This window comes from Scleropages formosus, chromosome 2, assembly GCF_900964775.1.
Source record: "Scleropages formosus chromosome 2, fSclFor1.1, whole genome shotgun sequence".
Taxonomy (NCBI): Eukaryota; Metazoa; Chordata; class Actinopteri; order Osteoglossiformes; family Osteoglossidae; genus Scleropages; species Scleropages formosus.
In genome coordinates, this window is record NC_041807.1 from 14,022,906 (window position 1) to 14,039,734 (window position 16,829).

A 16,829-nucleotide genomic window follows, 5' to 3' on the forward strand; every position below is an offset into this window, starting at 1 on the left:
CTTGGAAGCCGCGGGTCAACAGCTGAACCAGGTGCAATTTGCACAACTTGTCTCTTTTTTTTCACAACTTGTTTTTGCCAGCTCACAGCTTCCTGCCATGATTGTACTTCTGCTGAATTAGAACAAATCTTCCCCCTGAGGGAAATTTGCCTCCGGCCCACTGTGTTTTGGTCACTGAGTTTTGGGAGGAGATGGGCGCTAAGTGGGGAGATGGGCTTTGAACCGTGTACGGTATGTGTTTTTGTCTTAATTTTCATTGATTATTGTTTATTTTTTTCCGGTTGTTATAACAACAAAATCGAGACAAGGATGGTGATGAGCGTAATCTATTCCGGCTTAGTTACGGTCCCCCCGCCCTAGCCCACCCATGCTCCCTTTCTGAGGATGCCAGCGGGTTTAATTAATATATATTTCTTACATGACTAATAGGGAAAATGTTATCCAAGGAAGTGTACAAAGTCTGTACTTTGAGCTGTAAGGGCATCCAGGTTTTGTGTGGTCTTGAAGAAGCACTTCCACATTCCTGTAATTGGATCACAAATCTGATCCACGGAACAAGAGAGCTCAGTACCAAAGTGCTCCAAAGTAAGAGAGGCCCTGTTTTAGTACTGAGGATTAGGCCAGCTGTGTGCTGGGTCTGCTTTAGAGGAAGAAAAACTATCTCATGAGTCCAGGCAGTGGAAAATGTGCTCAACCTTGATTGGTGGAGCAGGTCTTCCCATCTAAACGTGACATGCAAAGAGTATTTGTTACCCAAAGCCACTTACACGGCTGACGAACTGAGGCTTTTAACTACTCGTGAAGCTGAATGTTTGCTCGGGTAGCGAGTAGTGACGGGGTTGACTGCTGCTGGACGAAACTATGTGCATCATCATGAAGGTTACCTGAGGTTGAAGGGCCAACAGGGCGTCCTTCGGCGGCAAAGCCGCTGGAAAAAATCGCGAGGTCAGTTCCGACCACCGCGGTCATTCACGCGTCAGCAACGTATCAGCACCCATGATCCCATCTGCCGCAGCCTATGCACGCACCGTGCGGCGGACACCTTTTAATGCTCGGTGAGTATTGTAAAAAAAAAAGTGTAAAAATCACTCCCTTGACAGCTGTGTGATAATGACAAGTGGTTTATTCAGCAGGAATGGTGAACAATCTGTCTGCATTCAAACATTCTCTACAGAGGGTCGCTGAGCGCCTGTGGCAACAGCTCTCCCATCAGAACTGCTGGGGTCATCCAATTCATTCTTTAACAGAAACCTTCAGATCTTTCTCGAATGTGCTCAGTATCATTATTCAGTTGTCTCGCCTTTCTGGCACTCTTTTCTGAGCTGATATATGACAAGATGATAATTTTTTGCTGGAACAAACATAGCCACTGCATGATAAATCCTGCAATAAGTTTGATTGATTTGACCCCCCACTTATAGTTCTGGCGTATCCTTATAAAAAACAAAAGCATAATCAGAAATTATTATTTGCTTAATTGTTTATGACGCGGATGTTTTTCGCCTCATCTTTGGCTTTGCAGGGGTGACCAGATGTTCAGTCTGCCTGTGACACTGGGAAGAGGAGAGAACTTGGCACTTTGGGCTAAAACATTCTCAGAACTTTTCACTAATGAGCAAGTAATGTTTGAAGACAAAATGTTTGTGAAGGTTCCTGGAACTCGAGATGGAACTTGAACTCAAGATACACAAATAGTTATTGTTATGGGGGGTCGGGGGGGGGGGGTTGGAGTGAATGCATCAGTTGTTTTCAGGAACAGGCAGCAATGATATCTGTGGTGTGCTTGAAATAAGGTAGAGATGTGCTGTGCTTTCATTCCAGGGTGTCCTGGAACTGCAGAATTTGGTCTTTGTACGTCACAGGACAGTCTGCCAGGGAAGGGAACGTGGAGTACCAATGTCTGGATCCTCACCCAAAAAAGCAACGTGTTTAAGCTCAGCCAGTGATATGGAGCGTACCCCATGGGCAACGGGGCCTGCTTTCTCACACACGACCAGCTGATGTTTATTATGCCATAATGCACCGCAGCAACAATTAAAAACCCGGGGCTCTTCAATTAACAAGACTGATGGTAAACGGAGGTGATTGCGCATTACGAATTTATGCACTCGGTTTGACATCCGAGATAGATTGATCTCATGGTCTAAAAAGAGTAAAGCATTTTACGCTTACGGGGCTTTAACCTGCTAACGACTTTCTGAGCTTAACTGATCGTTGTACATACAGTAGCAGGGGCTTATAAACGGTCAGATTTGGAAGGAAACAAGCGTTTCCGTCCCTAAACGGTTTATGGGATGTGTATTCGTTTTTCAAGGATCATCTCTACAAGTCAGTGAGAAGGAGAATAATAAGTGTGGCTGCCAACTTAGTGTACGCTAAAACAAAGTCACCGAAGAAATCTGCGATATAGGAAAGCAACTAACTCATTGTGCGTGTTACACGTGCGCTCGTGTTTGCTGGGGTCGACACTCAGGCTGTTTGTATTAATGTAGTACATATATTTTTGGACAGACAAAAGTACATTATGACTATAAACACCTTGATAATAATGGAAGATAATAGTTCACAGTACTTTTTGTCAAGTCATTTGGCATAGGGAATCAATGTTGAATAATAATAATAATTTATAAACAGTAGAAAAAATAGCAATTAGCCTTTTGGGATCACATCAAGATTTTTTCATGCATTCACAGGTTTCCCACAAATAAGTTTGCTCACTTACACCACTAACTGATCGAAACAGCTTACAAATAAAAAAAATATTATAAAACGGTGGCCACAAGGCTGTGCAAAAGGGAAGACGTTCAACCACTCAGTTCTTCCGTTTCTCGTCCCGTTCCTAGGCAACCCTTGCAAGTAACAAACTACAAAATAGCACCATTATACAGTGGATAAGATTCCTTAATACGGTTTTGCTATACGATACTGTTATGTACAATGAGTAGTAGTAGAACAATGCATAAAATAAAGTAAATGGGGATATGGTTTGATTATATGCGACTGCAGAGGAGGCAGTGTGATCGTGAAGCTGCGTGTGTTGTCGGCTCGCTGCTGTGCCGCGCGCGTCTCGAAGGAACCTTGACCATCGGTCGAGAAGACTGTGCAAGCAGCTAGGACACGTGGAAATCCAAACAGAGGCAATCACAGTGATTCTCAGAACAGGCCGGTCTGTGTGTGCGCACGACTTTGAGTATCTCCGCGTGCGTGCGTGCGTGCGTGCGTGCGTGCGCGTGTGTGTATACATGCGCGCCTGCATACTGGGTGGCAGTACCGTGTCTGAGAGCACTTTGGTTTCGTTGCCGTTGCATACCGTTTCGGGTTTTCTCTCTTGAACGAAAAAGCATGCCATCGTAGATATTCGGAAAGCGACGGCCCCTCCCTTAGCTAACAGAAGAGACGAAGGCGGGCTAGGTGGCTTCAGTCATTAAGCGCCTGTCTCGGCGTAGCTCGCCTGGCCAGCCCTCGGCCCCTCGCGTAAGGCTGCAGTCAGAAACGCAACCACTCGTACTCACGGAAAATCATCCCTCTGAAGGCTAATAAGGCCTCGGGCGCCTTAAACTGGCAATAGCAAAGCATTATAACAGCATTTCTACGAGTTTGCCAAGGCTGCTACCACTCCGTTCGCAATACACCTGTTTTAGTCTTCCCCACAATGCACTGCAGCGGAACGCTTCGATGTGTCCTTCGGATCAAGGGGTTCTGTTCCCGCACGTGTGCCGGATAAAATCGCAAGACATCTCTGATCTGTCTGCGGGCCCGTGACCCTGTGGTCACAGGGGCTCTCGCTGCCGCAGCTCCCGCCTCACGTGCAGGTTCAACAATCGCTCCTTTCTCGCTGCGCGATGGGCACCCGCTCTGCTTTCTAGCCCTTCCGTTCCCGTCCTACGCTGACCTTGCACGAATGTCCTCTGGAGTTCAGAGGCAGAGGGCAGAGCGAGGTTTCTTCGGAGAGGATGATTGTCTGTGTTAAGACTGTGCCCTGTGTGTAGGAAGTTCTTCCCACTTGCAAAGAGTTAAGCAGCAAATTTCTCCTTTCGTTTCATGATCGTTCCTCCCGTCCTGATCGCCTATCTTGGTTACTAAAGGTTTGTTTTTTGTTTTACGTCATCTATATCTTGATTTCCCCCCCCCCCCCAACAGCTTCTCAAAATTAACAGTGTACAAAATGGACAAAATCACTTTTCCAGCTTCCTTACTTTACCATGATTCTGTTTTTCTTTTGTTTTCTTGTTTTTGTTTGTTTTCTTTTTTTTTTTTTTTTTTCTCTTCTTTATACAGTGAACCGTTACATATTGGGACAGGATTGGAGGCCACACCCTTCCCCAGCCTTCCATTTATCTCTCTGTTCCTCTTTAACCCCCCCTCCCACCCCCACCCTCACCCCCACCCTCCCCCAGCGGCTTTGTCTGTCCTCGTGGGCCTCCTCCTCTACATCCGGTAGTTTCTGCCACCTGTGTTACCCCGACTGGAGTTCTTCTGATGCACCTCCTGAAAAGAGAAGAGAGCAGGAGGTAGGGATGGGGGGTGCAGGGTTAATGGCCAAGAAACAGCACAGCTGTGAAATCAATGAAAGGTGATGCCGTGAGGCACAGGAAATGGACCTCTCACTCCCTCGCTCGCTCACTCGCTCGCTCCCTCTTTCCTCTCTCTTTCACAGATAAAATAAATACATGCACAGTCATTGCCACTGGAGGAGGAAGAACAGCAGAAACACGCTGCACCTTCTACATAAGTGCACTTTGTGTCATTAAGTGCATGCAGCGTTCGCCGGGCTCTGGCAGGCTGCTGCTGAGTTACGGGAGCCGAGGTTCATGGGAAGGTGGGAAACCCTGGAAGCCAAGGCTCTTTCCCTCCACCCAGCTCCGCAGCTCACCACTCCTCACGGGGCGGCGGGCTGTTTTAGCGGGCACTGGGAGAGCGTGCGTCTCCCGCAATTGGACGTGCGAGGCAGAGACGCAACATCGCAGAGCAAGAACACTGTGTCCCCCCCCCCGTATGCGCACATGCTCATGCCGCACGGCCCAGAGCTGCACGGTTCACTCATACCTTACAGGATGGGTGATTATTACCAGATATGTGTTTCTGTGGAAGAGTCAAGAGAAAGATGCTGCCATTCATCCTTCCAATCATCCTCGCAAGATCGCTGCTAGGCTCGCCAGCAACAGTCGGAGAAAATCAGTGGCAACTTTGAGCGTGGCCTTGCGTGGCATGTAGCGTGTGGCGTGTTCCGCGTTTCGGGTCAAGAGTCAAGTTGAGGGCACGTGACATACCTTCTGTGTTTTTGGCATGTCTGTGTGGCGCTGCGCCCGCACAGAGCGCGCTGCCTTGCCGGACTTGACTGGCGCACAGTACATCTCCAGCCGCCGAAGCTCACAACTCTGGAAGCAGCACTCGTCTACGATTCCGCGGTTGTGGGACCGCCGTGAACTCGGCCCGTAGCCCCCCGGTTTACCTGCGACAGAGAGGGACGACAAAGGGGCTATGTTTTCGACTGGCGGCACAAGCCTGCAACCCGGGAAAGCGAAAAGTAAACATTACATGCCACATTTTTGCTGGATTAGTGCACCATCTCTGATAACAGCTAAAAACAATGGCTTATGTATTCCAGCCAGTTGGACTATAGAGCCTGAGATTAATAGGCCCATTTTGCCGTTAAATGGGAAACAAAAGTCCAGTTAAAAAAACCCACCGGCTAAATTGCGTAAAGGCGTGCCTCTGCTCCACCGAAACACATTGTCCGTGCACATGGAGGGAAACGAAGCCATCGGCAGGCTATTGTAAGCACCCAAAAGAGAGCATTCGGTGTTTTTGGCCCCTGCCGAAAGAGTCGGAGCCAAGCTCGAGCTGCAGCACGGAACTCGGCTCCTCGGCCGCAGCGAGTACGAGACGGAGAGGAGCGGACCGAGAAGCCGCGGTGTGCTACGCTCAGCCTCTTCAGGAAGGACTCTTTAGCAGCCCAGCGCCAAAACCTAATTGCTGTGATATATAGACAGCATTAATGACAAGGATTTCAGCAGTGTAAATTTTCCAGGATATCGCCTTGCGCCGCGCGAACCCTAGTCCTGCCTGCTTGGCAGCTGCACCCTGCATAAAGCAAGGTCACAGTCCCCCAAATGATGAAAATACAGCGTTCCTGCACCGTGCACCTGGGACGGCCGGGTCTGGCTGTTGCCGGGCCCGAATCAGCCTGGAGAAAAGCCATGTTGCCCCCCGGCTGTCCCACTCAACACTGCACCGGAGTGTTTCCGGTACCACATGGCGAAGCTAGACTCATCCCGGTGCCCTGAAAATCATGGCAGGCAGTGGGCTATAGGTTCCAGTCCCACAACAGCCACCGTCCCCCTGAGCTCAGAGCATGACCTGAATTCCCTGAATGAACAGGGTCTGCGTCCACATGTGTGACCCCCCCTCCTTGCTAGCTCTCCATAAGGCATGGCTGACAGAGGGCCTTCTGGGAAAATGGCCTACCTCTGGCCCTAGAGCAGCCACCGCCACGCTCCCGCCCCACTAGTAGCCTTTCTGAAACATCCCCCTCTCCATTTGCAATTCCTCTTTTGCCTGGGACACTTCTCAAAAGGAGCTCTACAGCTCCATTGGGCTTCTCCTTGTTACCAAATGAAATAACAATAATTTAATATGGCATTTACAAGGCGGAAATGCCTTTCCCTTTCAGAGTTAATAGCTCTTGGCTCGGATGGCAGCCGACAGAGTGCATTAACTTCTGTGTGCGGCCTTCCTTATTGTGACAGTGTTTTGCGCTGGACGTTCGGCATCCCCCATGGTGAGTAAGCCCCGTTTCCTACAGACAGAGCTTCCCCATTTGGAGCGCACAAGGGTCTCCATAAAGACACTTGAGAAGTGTATGCTCTTACATCTCCAGGGAGCTCACTCCAGCACGGTGTGCCCCATTTTTTCTCTCACAGAGTGGAGGATTAAGAGGGCGGTTTGGTCACTGACAAATTCACCTGTACCATTGAACCTCTTCATCCACGAGCAGTGAGTGCATGTGCTTTGGCAGACGCCTCTCTATCCTTGCCGTGCCAATAAAACAAATTGAATTTAAAGACTGAAACTAAGAGAGGAGGGCAGTGAGAGAGCGAGAGGAAACCATAAATGTGCGTATATATCAACTCCTCGCCGCAGCCGGATCTGGGAGCAGCTGACGACATGATGTAGCTCTAATTCAATCTGGGTGCTGGGAGCGTTTGCAGTGTCCAAGGCCTGTGAATACATTTTCCTGGCGCAACCCAAGCGATCAATGAAACGCCGTCTTGTTTCACATCTGTGTAACGGACAGAGAGCAGAGTCAAACGCTGCTCTAATGCAACCTTTGTGTAACAGTCAGTGTAGCCTATGGAGTCAATGATATAGATGACAGAAAGTTGAATCACTGTGATTTTCCACTAATAAATGTATTTCAAAGCCAATGGGCAACAGATTGACATTCTAAAGCTGTCCGTGATGCCAAGGCTCAGGACAGTTACCTGTGAGAATTTCAATCTTGGGAAATGAGCCCAGTGTTCTTGGGTACGATGTGACGTGTGAGTCTATGCCTTTCAGTGTTCAGATGGACCTTATTAAATATCAGATTTTCTCCATAAGTGGCAACACGTTTGCTTCTGGCTCATCCGCCAGATCTGCTGTCAAGAGAACAAAATGATTCCAACATTTTAATAAAGAATTTGGCACTCTCGTATGGATCGCCATATGTTAGATGAGAAAATAATTGTCAACCGTATGATGGCAGATTGTGTATTGAGCAATTCTTTAAATTGAGCGGCTACTTTAATTCATTATTTATAAACATTATTACACCCTGTTTTTCAGCTAGCTAGCCTGAACGCGTTCAACAAGTTGTGCGTTTTCATACACGCTCCCAAGACCGGCAGAGGACCACAATTGTGAAGCGATCATCTTTCACATATCACTTCCAGTACTGGTTCTCTAAATGTCCCTTAATGTGTTCCAGCAATGCTGAAGGAACATTACACACTCTCAAGCAAGGGGGTCCACGCAACCCAGGTGGTACATGAAGCTCTCATCGACATCAGCCGGAACAGCCTACATTATTCTCCTCAATTTAACGAAGAGTAGACATCACAGCTCCTATTTGCTCTGCTTCCCTTCTTTACCCATCTCTTTTTATCTCCTCTCCCCGTTACCCTGCTTTACTGTTCTCGCCTAACTCGTACATCATTACACTCCATACTGGTTGTGTTGTGGGTTTAGCCATGCCTCGTACAAACGAGTTTAAACCCTTCACATCTCTAATGCACCAGTTTGAGATTTGCTAATACTTACCATGTCTAATTTCAGACAATCAGATGATAGGAGCGTTCCTCAAAAAAAGCCTCAGTTTGAACCCCCTCGTGACTATGCAATGTGACCACCTGGTCTGAGCCCAGTTTCGAGCCTCTAGGCTCCCCATTTCACCCCCATTACTGGATAAGACCTCAACAAAATGACCTGTAATGCTATCACACAAACAGCTAGAGGGGCAAGAGATCTGATGAAAAAAGTTATGAAAGAGCCACTTTCAAAGGCTTACTCCAAAAAAAAAAAAAAGCCTTTTTCTGGCCTTTTCTATGTCCTGGCCTCACATTCATTTGCTTATGTGCACTCCTGCAGACATCTGGCTATGTCCTAGTCTTTTGTTAGTATCTTGACCTACAAGCAATCAGTTGTACTCTAACCTGCAGATTTCTGGTTGCAGACAGCCTTGGTCAGAGAACTCAGAGGAGCTGGTGAATCCGAAGCTGGGCAAGGAAGGGATTCGGTATTTCATACTCATGCCACTATGGTTCTTAAAGAGGTGTGAAATGTCTGTCACTTAGGAAGAATTAGAAATGAATGGCATAGGCACAGAACACTGCAAGCTGATATACTAATATGTCCCCGATTCAAAGCCCAGGTGAGAACAGAGACCCGCTGGACCAGGGCTGCGTCCTTCTTTTGACAGTAGGCATAGAAGGCAGAGCAGTTCAATGGTGCTGTCGTCATCGCTGTCATTTCTAATGTCAGCTCCACGGACTTCTGAGATGCCGAAGTGTGAAATAGACGGGTCAGCAGTCCAGGAAGCAGCTCAGTGGGTTGTTTGCTAAGGACACCGTGCATAGCGCACATTCCTGAGAGGAGCTATTCTGGAAAAAAGTGGCTGGACTCCATGTCCAGAGTGCCACAGCAAGGATATGAGTTTTACAGACTTGTGGTGGTTAATAAAAATCAGTGGATTCCTGGAGTTGAGCACTGCGTGTAGACGGCACATTGTCAGGGAGTTTACGGCTCAGGGGGGACTATGAAAGCTGCAATAGGCCTGGAAACTGCCTCTTTATCACTGGTACCACAAAGTGTTTATGGCCAAACTAAATTTCCCCTCTGTTTAGGCACACAATTTTGCCTTTATGGGCTATGGCATTAGCGCCAGGCCACCAGGCTTCTCCGGCCTCCCTGCCTTTGACTGAAATGGGTGACGCTTTCTGCCTCCATCTGCCTAGCTTGTCCTGTACATGCTGGAAGGTAGTGGGTTTAATCTTTTCATCTTTTATCCACATCCATCCAACAAACTGCAGGTTTTGAGCTTGTGCAGAAGAGCAGAGATTTTAATATCAATCCACGTCTGAAATTAGCCAGAGACACCTGAGTACCTATGTACCAAAGTCCAAGTATATCCTGCTTCCGTTGACGAAGTCCCACCGTAATCATTAGCTCACTTGCTCAACTCTCCCTTTTGAATCCAAATCTTTTGGAACTGAGAAGTAAAAGTGTAGCAGAACAATGAGGCAGGTAGGGTTTAGTGTCTTCTGTTTTCTCATCACCACCCCAAGGAGTAAAGGAGCTCAACACCCTGGTGGTAGTTTTGATCCATGGTGGTGTCCACAGTGACTTGGTCAATGAAGACTGTTTGTGCCACCAGCACTGAAACGTCCTTCTGCATCCCTCTCCAACTGGTCTCATGGGTTTCATGGAAATTTGATAGGGCCAGCTCTGAGTACTGGATTCTGAACTATTTTACTGCACTGGTGGGAGAAGTGCTACTGACAGTAAAGAAGAAGTTACAGTTCATTTTTAAACCCAACAGAAATTTTCCACTCACGCCCCCTCTTCTTTTTATTCTAGAGTTAGGATATGTGGCTGCAGAGACAAAGGGAACAGAGATACTGCTGGGGACATGTTTGTATACTTAAAAGGTGTTGAGTGAAAATTCTGACCATGCAGTCCAGAGTAACCATATCCCATGAGGCCATACTCTCTTCCATCTGCCTGAGCCATTGACGTAGCGTAGGGCAGAAATGCACCAAAAGTGGACTGTAGAGTGTGGTGCTGTATGGGCCAGAAAATGAGTCACGGAATGACCTATAGTGCAGGTCAGAGTCTGGCCTGTAGAATTGGCTGGTCCTCCCCAGCATCTATTCAACATTCACTTCTCCGTGTAAACAAGCTGCTCAGTAGGTGGAGATGCTTTTATGTCAATGTTGAAGGCAGCTCCAAGAAATTCAGTCTCAGGGACAACAATTACAACCAAAGCCCTGGACTCCGACACTAAATTCTGTGATACCGACAGTGACAGAACACTGAACAAAGTCCTGTGGAATACAGCTCATGGGACCATTAGTAAGTGATAGAACAGGTTATCCATGCATAAAATTAGTCCCGCACGGACTGAAAAAGTGCTCGCTATAACTGTGAATCGATTAATACTGTCAATAGTCTACCGCTCCAAATTCACAACTCGTAGCCTGAGTCCTGCTGAATTTCACTGATTGCAGATGCTGCCCCTAGATGAGCGTTGTCTGTTCAGACATTACTAAAAAAGACATCACGAGATTTCTAGGTCAGGCTAATAATTGGAAAAACTGACTACAGTTGGGATTTTTTTTCAGAACACATTTTGTTTCAATAAAAGATTTTTTTCCACAGTGTAGTATTTCACATTTCTTTCAAGGTAATGAAATCTGAAGTCCTAAAATCCAAATGTGGCTACTTCGCGGGTGACGTATGCAAGGTGGATTGGCAGAGCTTCTCCACAGCAAGGTCGGTGTCACATCCCCGAGGCTAGTCATCACCCCTCGGGGCCGCTAGTTTACGCACAGTGACGAAGCTGTCCGTCACTTGCTGACCGCAGAAACTAATGACCCAGAAATGCATTCACCACAAGTACGGAGCTATTGCCCTACATGTCACTCTGCCTTCAAAGCTTCATTTGTATGCCCCGTGCTCCTCTGCCACTCACTTACATAAATTTTTACCCTAAACGAATTTACCATACTGAATGACTCGTGAAACCTGCTTCACGTCTAACTTACTAATGAAATGGGCTCTGACTATCTTCATTTCCAAAGCACTTCTCTCGGTGCGCAAGACAAGCAGTTTTCATGAGCTTGACCGTAGAATACATTATTCAGACCACAAACATTCAATGCACTGCTCATTTTCTTTGAACATAGCTAAGGCCCAGGGATCAGCCCTGGGAACAGAGCCTTGTCCTGATCTCACCCTAGACACACAAAGACTCAAAACCTTGTCCGGGCCTCAATGTAGATATGTAAACATTCAGCTCCTTCTTCTGGTATCACTCTGACAGCTAGCCAACTGCATTGTAGCCGAATGTTTTATCATGAAAATATACTTCGAACTTCACTGAATCATGGCCCCCCCATAGCGGTGACATGGCCATCCGCTACCAGGATGGTTCCTCTTACTGCAGAGCCATCCTCCCACCCTCGCTTTAGGCTTGTGTGGTCTTAACAAATGCTTGGGCTGCCAGAGCCAATCAAATGCTGTGCTGCACACAGTCATGTCAATGCAGGTCTGCAGGAGCCACGGCACCCTGGCCAGCGGAGGCCGTTTGCCTGCCAGAACTCAGACTCATTCACGGGTTTTTCTTGGTATTCGCTGTTCAGGAAAAAAGTGACGGTGGGCATCAATGCCAAGGCAGAGCCTGGACTCATTCCAGAGAAACTCTTTGCTCTGACCAGCGGCCCCGCCAAAAGTTCACAGTCCGCTACTGCAGGCTGTGCTGCAGCACGACCCAAAGGTGCACTCGGCACACACTTGTGTGAAGGCTCTCAGTGTGTCCAGTGTTTTACACCCTTCTTTCCTTTGAGACACTGCTGTGTTACATCAGTTTTTTTTTTTTTTTTTTTTTGTACGCCTCTAGTGGTTTTTTTCTGCCTTTTCGTTCATTCTAAACTTACCACAGCCTTTCCTTTATACAGAGCACCGAAGCACACAGCGAGAGGTACACCCCTAGAACAATCACAATTTCCACTTGAACCCTCCCGGTGCGATTTAAAGCGTTTCAAATAAATCTGGAAATTATGATTGTAAACGCGAGCCAGTAAAGGCAGCACCAAGATATATTAGAGCCCATATTTTCAAGCATGAAAAATGTTCGCGGTGTACCTGTATCTGGCACACACCTGCGGAGCCCGAGTGTCTGCAGGGCGCAGTACCTGCCCCGTTCGGGCGGGGGCAGCGCAGCGCAGGAACGCTGCATCCACGTCACGCAGGAGCGCGTGTCCTTCGAGATGCCCAAGACGGGCCACTTGGCGCACTCCGCGCGGTACCTCCGCGCAGCCGCTCCTCATGCAGAACGCAAGGCTGGCATGAAACCTTTCTCACTGGAAAATAGGCGATGGACTCCGCGGAGAGGGTTTTCTTTGGGTAACTTTTCCTCTCTGCTGGAAAAAAGCTCACTTGCGCGCTGACTTCTTCTTTTTTTTTCCCTCCCTCTCTTCTCGTTTAAACACAGGCGGCCAAATTCCACTTAAAGCGTTATCCCGAAGGACAGAGCAGCTACTTGCCATGAACATAATATACTTATAGCTGTTAAATATCAATCTACACTTAATCTAACCCTCAGCAGCCCATATAACGGTAACCTCACTAATCGTTCGGCCCCCGATCCTTGAACTCAGCCAAATAAAGAAGCATTAACGCGCACACGCACACGCGCGCGCACACACACACACACACACACACACACACACACACACAACGAGGGAAAAAAAGGGATTGCAAATACACCCCGACACTTCACTTGCACATCTTATTTCCAAAAATAAAGAAGGGGGGAAAAAAAAGAGGGCAATAAAACACACACAGCTGTTTTTTTATTTATGAAGAGACCATTAGCGCTGGGGGAGAGAAGCAGCAGTTGTTCTTTATGAATAAATAAAAAAGTGCACTTACTGAAATAAAAGCCTCTTTCTCCGCACACAAACTGCAGTGTGTCCACGAGCTCGGCTCCGCACAGCGTCTCGGGCCCCGCCGCCGCCGCCGCCGGCGTCAGCGTCAGAACGCACAGCACCAGGGACAGGGTATGGGTGCGGGAGATACTGCACATCTTACACTGCGACCAATGGGGAGAAGGGACACCGTCAGAGAGAGCAGCGCAGCGCGCCTCGGGGCCACTTTACACTGCTATACCACTGTCATCCCGTCGTCCGCGCGCTCATCCATCGCGTGGCTGCGGCGAGCAGCAGCAGCAGCAGCAGGGCTCACTTTGTGTCTTTCCAAAGTTTCCTGCTCTTCTTACTGTCTGTGTCTGTGTGGGGACGCCGGGGCCCGTCCTGTCCAGCGAAGTGATGGGCTGGACTGCGGTCTCCGTTGTCACACAGAGAGACACACACACAGGTGGCTCGGCGCGGCGGACTTTTCAGACAGACGCGAAGGATGAGAGATGCGGGCGCGCGACGCCTGCGCGTTCACGCGACCTGGCGCTCTGACAAGCCAGTGCGCGGGAGTGCGCGCCCGGCGCTGTCAGGTGCACGTTTCAGCGAGCGGCGACCAAGCTCGCGCTGTGCGCAGCTGTGCTCAGACGAGCGCGCGCGTGAGCCAGATGTGCGGTAGAACGAACGGCGTGTCAAACTGGTTTCACACAAAACACACATTACTGGAAATTAACAGCTGATGCACGAGCCAGTGTTTTCAGAACAGCACACTGACTCGTCTATTTAAAACTAATTTTTGAGGAAATGCATTATTCAGTGAACGCCTATGTAGTTCGTTATGTATTTGCATTATTGCTGTGGAGGGCTGGATGCGAACGACCGCCGACTGAAGAGATAATAAATAAAAATGCATAATAAAATGAGCAGCGGGAGAAAGCGGTGGAGCACCGCTGCTTAGCCGTACATATTAACTAGCGCCGAGTTGGGGTCCAGCTGTCGGCCCGAGCTGTGAGTTAGCAGGGGATGGAAAACTGCGGAGCCGCCAAACTCGGGGGCGAGAGCTCGAGGACGCGCGCGCGCCCGGGCCAAACTGACATCATAAAAAAGAATCCGCAGCGGATTCTCGCGCATCACGCCGAAAAGTGTCCCTCTCCTCACTCCTCATCCCAAAGGGCGCCCGGGGTAACGAGACTTCAGAAAAGCATTAACGGAATCGCTCGTTTTTCTTCTTGTTTGCGCTGCACTGGTTAAACAGATAAAATGAATAAAAGAAATAAAAATAAAAAAAAAGTTTAACATTAAACGTCTGATCATTAATAAAGATGCCGAAATTACTACACGATAGTAGGCAGTACTGGTTCCCAAAGTTGTCCAGAAAGAAAATATTTAAAGCATCGCTAATGCATAACTATGCATGTGATTATATATTATATATATATGTTAGAAACATGTATAACGTTATGTACTATATAGCCTACTGAAGTACCGATGTGCTCTTGCATAACTAGCATTTTAAACACACACATTGCTTTGAAAACGCGGCACATTATTATATCATCATTTAATGTGGAAACCCCAATGCTCATAACATAAGCTAAAGGAAACATAATGCAGAAAAAGACAAGACATTAATGTGCAGGAAAAGTGCGTTACCTTCATTTGGCCAGAGACAATGCATGTAAAAGTGTCGAATTTACATGTGTCATTACTCAGCCAAAAGTGAGTCTTCACAGGTGAAAAGTGCTTCGCCACAGGACTCGCGGCTGCCCGTTAAACGCGACGCTAAGCGTGCACGCGCGCGATGTAACGGCAACATAAATGTAGCACAAGGTGCGTTAGAAAGAGCGAAAGGAAAGTAAGTTACCTTGAAGACATCACACAAGTGCCAGTGAGAGAAGTGACCGGCGATCATCCCCAAGGGTCTCCACACGGCAAAGACCAGCAAAAACGGGGTTGTTGGAAGTCATTAAGGAATCCGGCGAGGAAGAGGATGGGATGCGGCCAGTGTCACATCTCGGCGCGTCCACGGCGCTCCATTGCGCGCGCATGCACGCTCGCTCGCTGCGGGGAGGTGAGCTCCGGCGGACGGGACGCGGATTTAGAGCGAAAATCCCTCACATTTATCTATATTAGAGACGTTCTCAACAGGAAACAGCTGGAGCAGCCCGCAGACATTTTGGGCACATTTTCAAATAACGTCATTCCACTTTTTTAGACGGGATTGAATTTTGATCTTGCAAAGCCTTTCATGATAAAGTGCGCTGCCACCCGCACTGCCGAGCAGCGCTCGTTAGATGGGGAACATCACGTTATTGTCTTCGTCTGTGCGAGAAAGGGACTTGAACACATCCCAGTCTTGACATGTCTTATAGGCACGGGCTTAACACTTGTCCGCTGTCGGGGAACCAAAAAACACCTTAACAGCACTGACTCAGGCCAGTTATCAATAATACTGCTGCTGACACATGCCCCATACCCCCTCTCTTATCATCCCTATGTATGTAGGTGATCTCGCACTAGCCCTGTGAGCAGATGGATATTTCAATGTATCCCGAATGGATTGACGCCACTGAATTGAGGCAGACTTGTGGCACTCAGCTTTCCCCTTTGATCGCACCTCTTGTGTGTACTGTCAAATCCCCGCTAAAAGAAGCATATGCTGCAATGGTTCTGCTGTTGGCTCCTCATGCCTTGAACCAGAAACGCTGGCTCAGCAAAAAAAGGAGGAACCCAAAGGTTCAGGTCGGCTCAACATGAACCAGCGGTGGACTGTAACTCCTGAATCTGTTCGGTGTTTATTTATTGGGTGTTGGTCTGGCTTGGAGAGACCGTGTCGGTCTGACCTCAAACTGCCAGGACACACTCTCTGTCCCGTCTTTTTTCTGGCTCTCCCCCTGGCTCAGAGTGCCTTTCCTGGCCTTTCAATGCACCGGCAAGATGTGGAGGTCCAGAGCGACCCATCTAGCGCAACAGCCTTTCCTCATAAATGCGTTCATCCTACTTTATAAGGGGTCATTAACAAAGCAGGACAGGGTCTGCCGCACTTCTGTTAATATCACTTTTACGCCCATAAAAGGGATTTGCTTGGTCATTTTATGTCAGCTGTTAACACACAGAGTAAATTAGATTTTATGAACGTGAGCATAACTTTCCACATGACAACAAGGTGGGATGGTAAGCAGTGAGTTCTTTCTGCAAACCTCCACCTTAAAAAATATAGCAAACAGCTGCATTTAATCTTTTACCAAATGCGGCTTCAGAGTATTCATACACACACACACACACACACACACACACACACACACACATACACACATTTTCAGAACCGCTTGTCCCATACGGGGTCGCGGGGAGCCGGAGCCTAACTCGGCAACACAGGGCGTAAGGCTGGAGGGGACACACCCAGGACGGGACGCCAGTCCGTCGCAAGGCACCCCAAGCGGGACTCGGACCCCAGACTCACCGGAGAGCAGGACTGTGGTCCAACCCACTGCGCCACCGCACCCCCTTAGTATTCATACATTTAAATAATAAAATTACTCTTGCATTGTAATATGAATCTATAGTGATGATCAGTTCTATTGACTGAGTTTTTCACCACTGATTGTTTCCGAAAGGTGTGGGCAGTCTAGCATGAAGCCGATCTCGTCAAAACTC

General features: G+C 48.2%; 1 protein-coding gene across 3 annotated transcripts; it reads right to left on the reverse strand.

Annotated features, from left to right (window-relative positions):
* Positions 1–4,402: 4,402 nt before the first annotated feature.
* Positions 4,403–15,278, reverse strand: igf1 (insulin-like growth factor 1). 3 transcript variants are annotated; one of them, XM_018747548.2, is made up of 4 exons: positions 15,037–15,278; positions 13,192–13,351; positions 5,271–5,452; positions 4,403–4,488 (listed from the first exon to the last, which is right to left on the reverse strand). In XM_018747548.2, exons 1-4 carry the CDS (start codon positions 15,082–15,084, stop codon positions 4,429–4,431), a joined length of 450 nt encoding a protein of 149 aa, XP_018603064.1. In that variant the 5' UTR covers positions 15,085–15,278; the 3' UTR covers positions 4,403–4,428. The 3 variants fall into 3 exon arrangements, with proteins under 3 accessions (XP_018603064.1, XP_018603065.1, XP_018603066.1); XM_018747549.2 differs by lacking the exon at positions 15,037–15,278 and adding an exon at positions 14,826–14,928; XM_018747550.2 differs by lacking the exon at positions 15,037–15,278 and adding an exon at positions 13,504–13,864.
* Between the last annotated feature and the right edge of the window lie 1,551 nt (positions 15,279–16,829).

What these genes read in the sequence shown, in the direction of transcription:
- igf1 (XM_018747548.2), bottom strand. Translation starts at nt 15,084, where the DNA reads ATGATCGCCGGTCACTTCTCTCACTGGCACTTGTGTGATGTCTTCAAG. An exon ending in AGAAAGAGGCTTTTATTTCA is followed by an intron (nt 5,453 to 13,191) that starts GTAAGTGCACTT and finishes TCTCTGTCGCAG; the next exon opens with GTAAACCGGGGGGCTACGGG. An exon ending in ACATGCCAAAAACACAGAAG is followed by an intron (nt 4,489 to 5,270) that starts GTATGTCACGTG and finishes TTCTCTTTTCAG; the next exon opens with GAGGTGCATCAGAAGAACTC.